The 13490-nt window shown below is 29.4% G+C and overlaps 2 protein-coding genes across 2 annotated transcripts in view; both read right to left on the reverse strand.

Moving 5' to 3' along the window:
• Positions 1 to 13490, reverse strand: part of LOC135958875 (homeobox protein vnd-like) — a 43296-nt gene that overhangs the window by 9154 nt on the left and 20652 nt on the right. The window lies entirely within an intron of this gene.
• LOC135956655 (homeobox protein vnd-like) lies at positions 1010 to 2839 on the reverse strand. Its single transcript, XM_065507206.1, has 2 exons — positions 2792 to 2839; positions 1010 to 1585 (listed from the first exon to the last, which is right to left on the reverse strand). The coding sequence occupies exons 1-2, from the start codon at positions 2837 to 2839 to the stop codon at positions 1010 to 1012; spliced, it is 624 nt and encodes a 207-aa protein (XP_065363278.1).

Genomic DNA, 13490 nt, shown 5'->3' on the forward strand with positions numbered 1-13490 from the left:
CAAGTTCATTAATTTTTGTCTTCAAACTCAAGCAAATTTCCTAAAAGCTATGAAGCTTTTTTTAAAATTGTTTAACAATTCATAAAAAAATTAAATTATTTAAGGTTTTGTTACATTTTGTAACTATTTGTAATAATTTTATTAACTTTTGACTAAAAACTCAACAAAATTTCCTGAAAGCTTTTAGGCTTTTTTGAAAAATTCTTAATATTTCAGAGAAAAATTATGATAATTAGCTGTTTCTTGCATTTTGTAAGTCTAAATTAAAAATTTTGTAATTTTTGGCTTAAAACTCAACAAAATATTCCTGAAAGCTTTTTAGCTTTTTTGAAAATTTTTCAAAAATTCACAGAAAAATTATGATTAAGTGTCGAATTCACAGAAAAATTATGATTTTGTAACTATTAGTAACAAATTTAGTGATTTTTGTCTATAAACTCTTGAAAATTTCTTGAAAGCTTTAAGCTTTTTTAAAAAAATCTTTATAATTCAAAGAAATATTAAGTTATTTGGCTGTTTCTTGCTTTTTTTGTAAGTTAGGTTACAATTTTATTAATTTTTGGCTTTAAACTCAACCAAATTTCCTGAAAACTTTCAGGTTTTTTTCAATATTTTTGATTTTCCCGCAAGATTTTTGCGGGAAATTTGAACTAAAAGCTTTTTAATTGAACGATTTTGATAACCAGAAGTTGTAAATTGAAAGAATTTCTTTAAATTTGTTAAGTTTGCTTTAAAAGCTTAAAGACTTTTAAGAAAATTTGCCTGTTTAAGCGAATGTTTGAAAGTTCTTAAAGTTATAAGTTTTTAGCGGACACATTTTGCTTGTATCCTTTTGTTTTTTTAGTTTTTTTCAGTATTTTCCCTTGATTTGTTTTTTTTTGTAACAAAATATCCTTGAAGCTTAAACCCTAGTTAAGTGTCGATTTGAGCTTTCAGTATTCCTCTGTTAAGTTTCAGTTGTTTTTAGATATCCTTCTATTTCTTTTTTTTGAAAAATTATTTTAAACTCTTACCCTGGTAGAGCATTACGCAAAGCCGCCGGATAGAATGCCGCTGGCAGCAATGCATGGCCCCAGTGAGGCAACAGCATGGGTGACCAGGGCAGAAAAGGAGCCGCCGCTACAGCAGCGGCGGCAGCCGAAGGCACCATTAAACTGCTCATGCTGTGCAACGAAGGAAAACCACTAAATCCTGTAGCTCCCGTTGGTATTCTCAAATGATCTTGGGCACCCAGCGACGCTGTGTTCGAGGGCACTGTGGTGGTGGCGGTTTTGGCCGTTAATTCCTCTCTTCTTAAATCCTGGGCGGCGGGTGTGGGTGTAGAGGTACGAGGCGGTGGTGAGGGAGATCTAGATCGTGGAGATCTGGCTCGTAGAGGGGTAGGCGGGGAGCACACTGAAATATCGGAATCCTTGTGTGGTGAATGTGAGGGTGAACGGCAGGGCGAGTGTCTAGCCGAGCCAGCCGAGGACTCAGAAGACTTGCGTCGGGAGGGCGAGCGGGCCGGTGAAGGCGAACGTTTCCTTTTTTCCGCCACTTTGAAGCTGTTTTTTAACACTAAAATTTTAAGTTGTTTTTGATATTTCTTTTTGGGGTAATAAAGGAGTTCAACTCCTGTTTATCTTTTTTTTGTTTAAATTATAACTGAAACACTTTTATTTTTTGTGGCTTATAGAGTTATAAAGGTTTTTCCAATTATCCTTTGGGAGTTTTATTTTTTTCACACTTGTTTGTTAAGTTAGTATTTCCGTTTAGTTTTCTTAAACACGGTTTTTCTTTTTTTAAAATTTTCCAATTTTTTTTTAAAAAATTTTCTTTAATTTTTGGAAATTTTTTTTTTCTTGGTTTAGGGTTTTTTTTTCTAGCTTTTTGGGAATATTTGTTAAATTGGTTTGGGTTTTTGGTAACGCGCGGCTGATGCAAACTATTTGAAGTGTCATCAACAACTAACTTGTAAACAAGAACTCAACATAATTCCAACCAAATTTCAGCAGTTCAAAAGTGGTTGGCTAAATCATGTACAGGGTATAGAATTTTCCCAACAACCACCACAAAACTGCAGCAACACTAACGAAAAAACCCAGACAAATCCACTTTCACCTCCGGCCATTGTGCACGTAAAATACGCACAACAACAAAAAACCTACAACAACAAACGAAAAACCCATTCACCCATCATGTAATAAAAACAGATCGATTTTATGTGCTAAGTGGGCTCTCATGTCCTTTTCAACAACAAGCACTCTCTCTTTGCCTACTACATACTCACAAACACTACAAAAACAACAACAGCTAGCTGAGCTCTTATAAACATCATCAACACCAATTGCCTTTAAGCACAAATATCCTTTCCTAACATTTCAACAGAGCGTTAGACTAAAGCAAAAGCACATAATGTTCTGCCCTCTCTGTCTAGCTTCCTTGAAGAGCGCATACTCTTCTTTATACGGGTGAGAGGGTACTTGAATGTTGTTGCTGTAGCTGTGCTCATTATTCTCATCATTTAAAATGTACTTCTACCACTTCTACTACCTTTCGTAGTCGTTCATATGCAACGAGCTGGCAGAAGTAGTTCGTTTTATCCTGTTATTTTGCTCTCGAAGTTGTTGTTTTATCACACATTTTACCTCTGCCTCTCTACTACTCCAATACTTCCATGTTTTTCCTTTTCAATTTATGTTTTCTTTTTATTTTCATTCATACTCATTCATGTTTTATTTTTTTGTTTTTTTCAGTTTGTTGTTGTTTTAGTCTCAGCCAACCATGATTGAGGCTTAAGTCTTGTACATACTTTACATGATTGGGTTTCACATTTCTGGGCTCTTCTGTTTTCAAGCATTTTTCACTTGCCTTTTAAGTACTCGGGCTCTCCATTCTGGTTCTTACAGTGTTACAATGTTTGTTTTCTGCTTTCAATATCAATATACTATAGCTAAAAATCGCTTCTTCCTGCTCCCATTATGGCTGCATTTATACAGAGTTTTTTTTGTTTATTTACTTTGGTTTTTGTTCATTGTGTTACTTGGAACTCCTTGTTTGTGGCCCCCATCTCTCTCCCCTTAGACAGTTATTTCCTTTTTGGTGGACTTATTGCCGTTTTTTTTTGTAGCCAGTCATCCATTTAAATATCTATATACTTTGTGCTGTCATCATCATTTTCATCATTACCATTTTATATTGCTTTGTTGAGCATTGGTTTAGGGAAAAAGTAAAACAATTTCCTCGAGTTTCTATTCAGGAGAGCAAATTCCTACTTGTTTAGATAAATATTAGCTTGAGAAAATAAAGAAATAAGTTTTTTGGATTCAACAAACGTAAAAGTACTTCCGAATATAAATTTCCTCTAACGTGTTTGTTTAAATCAGCTTCCCGAATCTCTCATTTAACCTAGGTTAGGTTGAACAGGATGTCTTTTAGCAGTACAAAGTCTGTACCACCCTCAACCGTATTGAGTCCTTAACCAAACCATTCTGTGAAACGAACGAAGGAAGCAAAAAGAGGCTGTCCAACATTCCGAATCTCTATTGGAGGAGGAGACTGTGGAACATCTCCTCCTCCAATATCAGGAGATTCGGGGCATTAGACAACTTCTTTTTGCATGAGCTTCCTCGTCGTTGTGAAATATGAGATGTAATCTTCTAGCATGCAATTCGAACAATCCCTGACAGCTTTGCCAGGTCATGCAGAAAGAAGCTGCCTAACGTGCCGAGTCTCAGTTCTTGCAAAAAAGAGGATACCTGACGTTCCGACTCTAAGATACAATAGGGCCGTAAATTGGCGGAGTAGATGTTCAACAATCTCCTCTTTCTCGTTATAACAACTTCAGCATAAGACGTGAAATAGGAGATTCATTTTCGTAGCATGTAATCCGAATAATCCCTGTCATCCTCGTCAGGTCTTCCAAAAAGAGGCTGCCTAAAGCGACGAATCTGAGATCCGACACAGCCGGACATTGGCAGAGGAGATGTTCAACAGTCTCCTCCACGTCTTCCTCGTTGTAGCAACTTCTCTGTAGCAGACTTGAAATAGGAGATTCAATTTCCTAGCAGGCAATCCAAACAATCTCTAACAGCTTCACCCGGTCATCCAAAACTAGATTGGTATAACGTCCCGAAACTCAGATCCTACACAGCCTTAAATTGGCAGAGGAAATGTTCAACAGTATCGTTGCCTCGTTCTGGCAAATTCTGCAGAAATCATGAGATGTTCAGCAGCCTCCTCTCCTTCCTCGTTGTGGAAACTTTTGCAGAAGTCATGAAATGGGAGATACAATCTCCTTTCATGCAATTCGTACAATCCCTGGCAGCCCTTGTCAGGTAGTGCAAACAGAGGATGCCTAACGTGCCGAACCTCAGGTCCACCGCAGCCGGACAATGGCAGAGGAAATTTTCAAAAAGTCTCCTTCTCGTTGCGGCAACTTCTGCAGAAGTCGTGAAATGGGAGATTCAGTCTCCAAGCATGCAATTCGAATAACCAGCGACCACTGCTACTAAATTCCTCAGCTAAACGTGAGGAATTTTCGTAATATCAATCGATTGACGGCAACTATATTAAGCGATATTGCCATTGCCGTTCTACAAGCATGATCCGTGGACCAACTTGTCTGTAGAGTCTCTTCGGAATCATACGTTGGTACCACGAACCAGAGTTTCCGTACCACGAACCAGAGTTTCCAGAGTATACGCCCACCTTGGCGCATTTTGGATCTTCGCACCTGAACGATCGTATCAACCGACAGGAAAGAAGTCTAGGAAACTCTGTTCTAGTTCTGTTCTAGTTCTGTTCTAGTTCTGTTCTAGTTCTGTTCTAGTTCTGTTCTAGTTCTGTTCTAGTTCTGTTCTAGTTCTGTTCTAGTTCTGTTCTAGTTCTGTTCTAGTTCTGTTCTAGTTCTGTTCTAGTTCTGTTCTAGTTCTGTTCTAGTTCTGTTCTAGTTCTGTTCTAGTTCTGTTCTAGTTCTGTTCTAGTTCTGTTCTAGTTCTGTTCTAGTTCTGTTCTAGTTCTGTTCTAGTTCTGTTCTAGTTCTGTTCTAGTTCTGTTCTAGTTCTGTTCTAGTTCTGTTCTAGTTCTGTTCTAGTTCTGTTCTAGTTCTGTTCTAGTTCTGTTCTAGTTCTGTTCTAGTTCTAGTTCTGTTCTAGTTCTGTTCTAGTTCTGTTCTAGTTCTGTTCGAGTTCTGTTCTAGTTCTCTTCTAGTTCTGTTCTAGTTCATTCTAAAATATGTTAGTCATCTAAAACCGAACTAACTTTTCCTCTTATCTATTATTTATTACTAAATATTACTGCCACTGTTAGCCATGTAACCCTTGGGGTCTATTGCCTCTATTCTAACTGCTGCTTTGTTATGTTTTTTTCTTTTCATTTTTTCCATTATTAAATCTGGGATTTATGGTGTATTAAATGTGTGTTTGTCTCTTGTTCCTCTTGCCTGACAGAGGAACTTTACTTAGTTAAATAATGATACTTCCGTTTAATATTAAAACATAAAAATCATATGAAAAAAGAACAACACATAATAATGTTACAGTTTAATGTGATTACATTTAATAATAAAAATGGAAAACACAATTAATAACTTATTAAATGTGAAGGAATTTAAGAAAAAATTATATAAAGACATTTAAAACCTTTGAAAATCTTTAAATTAAACTTGGTTTTGTTGAAACTAGTTTGGTTACAGAAAATCTGTAAGTTAAACTTGGTTTTTCTTTAAACAAGTTGTTTGGTTTAGTTTAAGATTTTCTTTTAATCTTTATTCTGAGCTGGGAAATTTTTGTTGACTTATTGGGTGTAAAAGGGGAAAATGTATTTAGTTATTGTTGCTTTAAATCTTGTAAGATTAGCTTTGATTAGCCGTAGGTTAAACTGGGGTTTTCTGTGCAAGTTACTGTGGGAAATTTTGTTGACTTATTGAAGGAATTTCCTTAAATTGGTGTGATAATCTGTGAGGTAAGCAACAGACTAGAGAAGGTAGAGTAAAGTGTGTGTTTAAGATTGACCTGCTTTTCCTTAGGGTTTTGGGAAAAAACCAAACAAATTATGAAAATTGCGAAATGTATTTTATTTATTATATTTTTAAAAAATTTAATAGAAACATTGGCAAAGTTTGCTTTCAAAAACAACAACATTTAGCTTAATTTATTTACAAAAATTCTAAACTAAAATATGTACTTCAATTAAGTTTTTTTCTTGCCAGACTAGAGAAGTGGAAAAGTCATAAATGTACTTAGTACTCAATAGTTTTAGTTATAGCCAAAACTTTTTCATGTTTTTTTTAACCAAAAAACTAATTTTCTAACTATTGATTTTTCTTGACACTAAAAATATCACAACAAAATATTTAGCACACATGCAAATTTAACATTTATAATAGAAAAAAAAGTATTTTTTATAAAGTCCCCATAAAAAAGTACTTTTGAAAATGAAAAAAGTTGGCAAACTAAAAAAAGAAATCATATAAAATACAAAAACTATTCAAAATAAATGGAAAACTATTTCAAGAATCAAGCAGAGTAAGGAGTTTAGAGTAGAGAGAAAACAGGCACGCAATCAGTTTGTTAAAATGCTCATGCTTGAGTAAATGAAGTAGTATCCTTTTTTTTGGCAAAGCAATAGAAAATAAAAAGAAAAATAACAAAATTAGAAAAAAATGTTGGTAATAGTTTTTGTCAGAGTATGTTTAATTTATTTTTAAAATAATTTTTTTCTTATTTTTCCTAGATTTAAATCTACTACTTTTTTAAAAAGTTTTGAAATTCATAGATTTCTTTACTTGATTTGAATATTTAAAATTTAATTTAAATAAATTTCAAATTTATTTCAAAATTCTACTACTTTTTAAAAAAGTACTAAAAATACTACTATTTTTAAAAAGTACTAAAAACATTTTTCAACATTCTTAAATTTTTATTTCATTCAAAAATATTAAATTTAAGGAAAAAATAATATGTAAAAATTACTAATACTTTCAAAAAGGATCAAAAAATATTACTTTTTTAAAAAAGTCTTTAAAATCATAAGTAATAGTATTTAAATATTTTGTCTAAAAAAATTAGAAATTTTTTTTTAAATTCCTTACAAAAAAATTCTACTACTTTTTTAAAAAGTATCAAAAAATTCTAAATTTTATAAAAAAAATACCAAAACACATTGATTTTCTTCTTTAAATATTTTATTTGTTTAAAAAAATTAGACATTTTTTTTAGAAATTCCTTAAAAAAAAATTCTACTACTTTTTTAAAAAGTACCAAAAAATTCTAAATTTTTAAAAAAATACCAAAACTCATTGATTTTCTTATTTAAATATTGAATTTCATTATTAATTTGATAATTTTTTAAATTTTTTGGTTGTTAAATTTTTACTACTATTTTCAAAAAGTACTTAAATGTTAAATAATTACACTTTAATATTTTTATTTAATTTTGTTTATTATTAAAAATACGTTTTTCTTATAATTTTCTAAATAATTTAGCAAATTTTAAATATACTACTTTTGTAAATCTACTACTTTTTTTAAAAAAAGTACTAAAATTTAAAAATTTTTTACTTAAGGTTTAATTTAGTTAAATTTTATAATTTATTTTATTTGAAAATTCTACTATATTTTTAATAAGTACCAAAAAATTCTACTTTTTTATAAAAATACCAAAAAAAAAAAAATTAATTTTTATATCTTTTTTTCTGTTTTTTAATATGCCAAATTTTTTAAATTTTCTAGCTTAATTTCTACTACTTTTTTTTAAAAAAAGTACTAAATTTAACAAAGTCTTAATTTTAAAATATTTGTTCTATTTTTTATACCCTTCAGCTTCGTGAGAAGGGTATATATAAGTTTGTCATTCCGTTTGTAATTTCTACATTTTTCATTTCCGACCCTATAAAGTATATATATTCTGGATCCTTATAGATAGCGGAGTCGATTAAGCCATGTCCGTCTGTCTGTCTGTCTGTCTGTCTGTCTGTCTGTCTGTCTGTCTGTCTGTCTGTCTGTCTGTCTGTCTGTCTGTCTGTCTGTCTGTCTGTCTGTCTGTCTGTCTGTCTGTCTGTCTGTCTGTCTGTCTGTCTGTCTGTCTGTCTGTCTGTCTGTCTGTCTGTCTGTCTGTCTGTCTGTCTGTCTGTCTGTCTGTCTGTCTGTCTGTCTGTCTGTCTGTCTGTCTGTCTGTCTGTCTGTCTGTCTGTCTGTCTGTCTGTCTGTCTGTCTGTCTGTCTGTCTGTCTGTCTGTCTGTCTGTCTGTCTGTCTGTCTGTCTGTCTGTCTGTCTGTCTGTCTGTCTGTCTGTCTGTCTGTCTGTCTGTCTGTCTGTCTGTCTGTCTGTCTGTCTGTCTGTCTGTCTGTCTGTCTGTCTGTCTGTCTGTCTGTCTGTCTGTCTGTCTGTCTGTCTGTCTGTCTGTCTGTCTGTCTGTCTGTCTGTCTGTCTGTCTGTCTGTCTGTCTGTCTGTCTGTCTGTCTGTCTGTCTGTCTGTCTGTCTGTCTGTCTGTCTGTCTGTCTGTCTGTCTGTCTGTCTGTCTGTCTGTCTGTCTGTCTGTCTGTCTGTCTGTCTGTCTGTCTGTCTGTCTGTCTGTCTGTCTGTCTGTCTGTCTGTCTGTCTGTCTGTCTGTCTGTCTGTCTGTCTGTCTGTCTGTCTGTCTGTCTGTCTGTCTGTCTGTCTGTCTGTCTGTCTGTCTGTCTGTCTGTCTGTCTGTCTGTCTGTCTGTCTGTCTGTCTGTCTGTCTGTCTGTCTGTCTGTCTGTCTGTCTGTCTGTCTGTCTGTCTGTCTGTCTGTCTGTCTGTCTGTCTGTCTGTCTGTCTGTCTGTCTGTCTGTCTGTCTGTCTGTCTGTCTGTCTGTCTGTCTGTCTGTCTGTCTGTCTGTCTGTCTGTCTGTCTGTCTGTCTGTCTGTCTGTCTGTCTGTCTGTCTGTCTGTCTGTCTGTCTGTCTGTCTGTCTGTCTGTCTGTCTGTCTGTCTGTCTGTCTGTCTGTCTGTCTGTCTGTCTGTCTGTCTGTCTGTCTGTCTGTCTGTCTGTCTGTCTGTCTGTCTGTCTGTCTGTCTGTCTGTCTGTCTGTCTGTCTGTCTGTCTGTCTGTCTGTCTGTCTGTCTGTCTGTCTGTCTGTCTGTCTGTCTGTCTGTCTGTCTGTCTGTCTGTCTGTCTGTCTGTCTGTCTGTCTGTCTGTCTGTCTGTCTGTCTGTCTGTCCGTCTGTCTGTCTGTTGAAATCAATTTTCTGAAGGCCCCAGATATCTCCGGGATCCAAATCTTCAACAATTCTGTCAGACATACTTTCGAGAATTTTGCTATTTAAAATCAGCAAAATCCGTCCATAAATAACGGAGATATGAGCAAAAATCCGAGACAACCTCTGAAAATTTCATCAAAACACACAATGTATTGCATGCTTTGACAAAAAAACAACAAATCGTATGGTTGAATGTGCATGCTTTGCGTATTTTGTTTTTTTTTTTGTGTTTTGTTTCTTTTGGCGTTGTTGTTGTTTTTTATACAACTAAACTTTTGTTTGGTTGTGTGTTGGTTTTTTTGACAAAAACTCAACAAATCGTATGTTTGAATGTGCATGCTTTGCGTATTTTGTTTCTTTTGGCGTTGTTGCGTATTTTGTTTTTGTTTTTTCTTTTGGTGTTTTGTTTCGTTTGGCGTTGTTGTTGTTTTTTGTGTTCTTGATAAATTTAGGATGCTGTACGCTGAAAGTGGGCAATGTACATACATATATACTAATTATAAAAAATAATAATGCATCCACAACAAAGGTGAAGGGTATATAAGATTCGGCATAGCCGAATATAGCACTCTTACTTGTTTATTATTAAAACTATTATTTTCCTAAATTTGTTTTATTATATTGCAAATTTAGAATCTACTACTTTTTTAAAAAAGTACTAAAATTAAAAATTTTGTTTGTCTTATTTAAATATTTGAGCTTTAATTTAGATAATTTTATAATTTTTTTTAATTTAAAATTCTACTACTTTTTGTAAAGGTAGCAAAATATACTACTTTTTAATAAAAGTACTTAAAAACTTAAGTAATTAAATTTAATTAAGTTATTTCTTTAAAAAATGGCAAAAATTTTAAATTTTCTTTTTGTGTAAATTCTACTACTTTTTAATTAAGTACTTATACTATACTATTTTTTTTAAGAAAATCTAAAAATCTTACCTTATTACATTTAATAATTTTATTTAAATAAAAATTATAATTTTTTTTAAATTTTCTTAAATAAAAATTCTACTACTTTTTTTTAAAAAAGTACCAAAATATAATACTTTTTTATAAAAATACAATAAAGCTAAAAACACAATATATAAATATTGTAAATGTTTTTTAAATTACTAATTTTTTACATTTAAATTCTACTACTTTTTTGGGAAAGTACCTAAAAATGGAAATTTTTGTAAAAATTATAAAAAAGCATTAGTTTTTATTTTTAAATATAAATTAATTAAATGGAAGTTTATTAATAAATAATTTTTTTAATTTTCTTAAATTTAAATTTCTACTACTTTTTTAAAAAAGTTTTAAATTTTGTAAAATTTTATTTGGAATATTTTTATTTAATTTTATTATTATTGAAAATATAATTTTTTGCAGTATACTACTTTTTATAAAAGTACTAAAATTCATAAATTTGTTCATGATTTAAATAATTGAGATTTATTTCAGTTAAATTTTGTATTATTAATTTTTTTTTTATTTTGCAATTTAACTACTTTTTGAAAAAGTACCAAAATTTACTACTTTTTTTGAAAAAGTACAAAAATATACATCATTGCATTTAAATATTTTATTTGTTAAAAAATAACAGAATTTTTAAATTTCTACTACATTTTTAAAAAAAATATTTAAATTTACTACTACTATTTAATAAAGGTATGTACTACTTTTTATAAAAGTACTAAAATTCATAATTTTTTTACTTGATTTTAAATAACAGAGATTTAATTTAGTTAAATTTTGTAATAATTTTTATTTTGCAATTCAACTACTTTTTGAAAAAGTATCAAAATTTACTAGTTTTATTAAAGTATGTACTGAAAATCATAAATTTTTTTACTTGATTTTAATAATTGAGATTTAGGGCCATTATTACAACTTGCCGTTATAGTTAAAGGTAACTTTAAGCAATAGAAAAAGGTACCCTTAAAGGTAACTTTAACTATATCAACAAGTTGTAATAATGGCCCTTAGTTTAGTAAAATTTTGTAATAACTTTTATTTTGCAATTCTACTACTATTTGAAAAAGTACCAAAATATACTACTTTTTCGAAAAAGCAAAAAATATACCTCATCCCATTTAAATATTTTATTTGTTAAAAAAAATAACAAAATTTTTAAATTTCTTTTAATAAAATTTCTACTACTTTTTTAAAAAAGTATTAAAATTTGCTACTATTTAATAAAAAAGCTAAAAATAGGAGTAAAAAATTTCAAATATTGTTTTGGTATATTAAATTGCATATTTTTTAATTTCTTTGTATATGAAATTCTACTACCTTTTTAAAAAAATACTTAAATTTGCTACTACTATTTCATAAAAGTACTAAAAACCTCTGTAAAGAATTTAAAATATTGTATTTGTTTATTAAATTGCATATTTTTTAAGTTTTTTGTATATAGAAATTCTACTACCTTTTTAAAAAAATACTTAAATTTGCTACTACTATTTAATAAAAGTAATGAAAACATGCGTAAAGAATTTAAAATATTGTTTTGGTATATTAAATTGCTAATTTTTTTATTTTCATTGTATAAAAATTCTACTACTTTTTTAAAAAAGTATTAAAATTTGCTACTATTTAATAAAAAGGCTAAACAAACTGTGTAAAAAATTTAAAATATTGTATTGGTATATTAAATTGCACATTTTTTAAATTCTTTGTATATAGAAATTCTACTACTTTTTTAAAAAAATACTTAAATTTGCTACTACTATTTCATAAAAGTACTAAAAACCTGTGTAAAGAATTTAAAATATTGTATTTGTTTATTAAATTGCATTTTTTTTAATTTCTTTTTACAAAATTTCTACTACTTTTTAAAAAAAGTATTTAAATTTGCTACTACTATTTAATAAAAGTATTAAAAACCTGCGTCGCGAATTTAAAATATTGTATTGGTTTATTAAATTGCTAATTTTTTAATTTCTTTTATATAAAAATTCTACTACCTTTTTAAAAAAGTATTAAAATTTGCTACTATTTAATAAAAAATCTAAAAAAAAACTGTGAAAAAAATTTAAAATATTGTATTGGTTTATTAAATTAAAATTTTTTTAATTTCTTTTATATAAAATGTCTGCTACTTTTTTAAAAATGTGTTTAAATTTGCTACTACTATTTAATAAAAGTACTGAAAACATGCGTAAAGAATTTAAAATATTGTTTTGGTATATTAAATTGCTAATTTTTTTATTTTCATTGTATAAAAATTCTACTACTTTTTTAAAAAAGTATTAAAATTTGCTACTATTTAATAAAAAAGCTAAAAAAAACTGTAAAAAATTTAAAATATTGTTTTCTTTTACACAAAATTTCTACTACTTTTTTAAAAAAGTATTTAAATTTGCTGCTACTATTTAATAAAAGTATTAAAATCCTGCGTCTCGAATTTAAAATATTGTATTGGTTTATGAAATTGCAAATTTTTTAATTTCTTTTTTATTAAATTCCTACTACTTTTTTAAAAAAAGTATTAAAATTTGGTACTACTATTTCATAAAAGTACTAAAAACCTGCGTAAAGAATTTAAAATGTTGTATTGGTTTATTAAATTGATAATTTTTTTATTTTCATTGTATAAAATTTCTACTACTTTTTTAAAAAAATATTTAAATTTGCTACTATTTAATAAAAAAGCAAAAAAAAAATGTGTAAAAAATTTAAAATATTGTATTGGTTTATTAAATTGCAAATTTCTTAATTTATTTTATACAAAATTTCTACTACCTTTTTAAAAAAGTATTTAAATTTGCTACTACTATTTAATAAAAGTACCAAAAACCTGCGAAAAAATTTACAATGTGGTATTGGTTTATTAAATTGCATTTTTTTTTATTTTTGTTGTATAAAAATTCTACTACTTTTTTAAAAAAATATTTAAATTTGCTACTATTTAATAAAAAAGCTAAAAAAAACTGTGTAAAAAATTTAAAATATTGTATTGGTTTATTAAATTGCACATTTTTTAATTTCTTTTATATAAAATTTCTACTACTTTTTCAAAAAAGTATTAAAATTTGCTACTATTTCATAAAAAAAACTAAAACCTGCGTAAATAATTTTTAAATATTGTATTAATTTATTAAATTGCAATTTTTTTTATTTTAATTCTACTACCTTTTTTAAAAAATGATTTCAAGATAAAATACTACTATTTTGTCAGTAAATTTCAAGTTATATGATTGTTTTGCAATTTAAATTGTTGGTCTTAGAAGAATTTTTCCTTCAAAATGCTTTGCTATAGCTTGATATCAGAGTATTTTTGTGAAAATGTTAGCTGAAATCA

This window comes from Calliphora vicina, chromosome 4 (genome assembly GCF_958450345.1).
Source record: "Calliphora vicina chromosome 4, idCalVici1.1, whole genome shotgun sequence".
Lineage (NCBI taxonomy): Eukaryota > Metazoa > Arthropoda > Insecta > Diptera > Calliphoridae > Calliphora > Calliphora vicina.

Coding starts and splice junctions, on each gene's coding strand:
- LOC135956655 (XM_065507206.1), bottom strand. CDS start 2,839: ATGCTTGAAAACAGAAGAGCCCAGAAATGTGAAACCCAATCATGTAAA. Junction 1,586..2,791: donor GTGAAACCCAATCATGTAAA/GTATGTACAAGA, acceptor TACCCCAAAAAG/AAATATCAAAAACAACTTAA.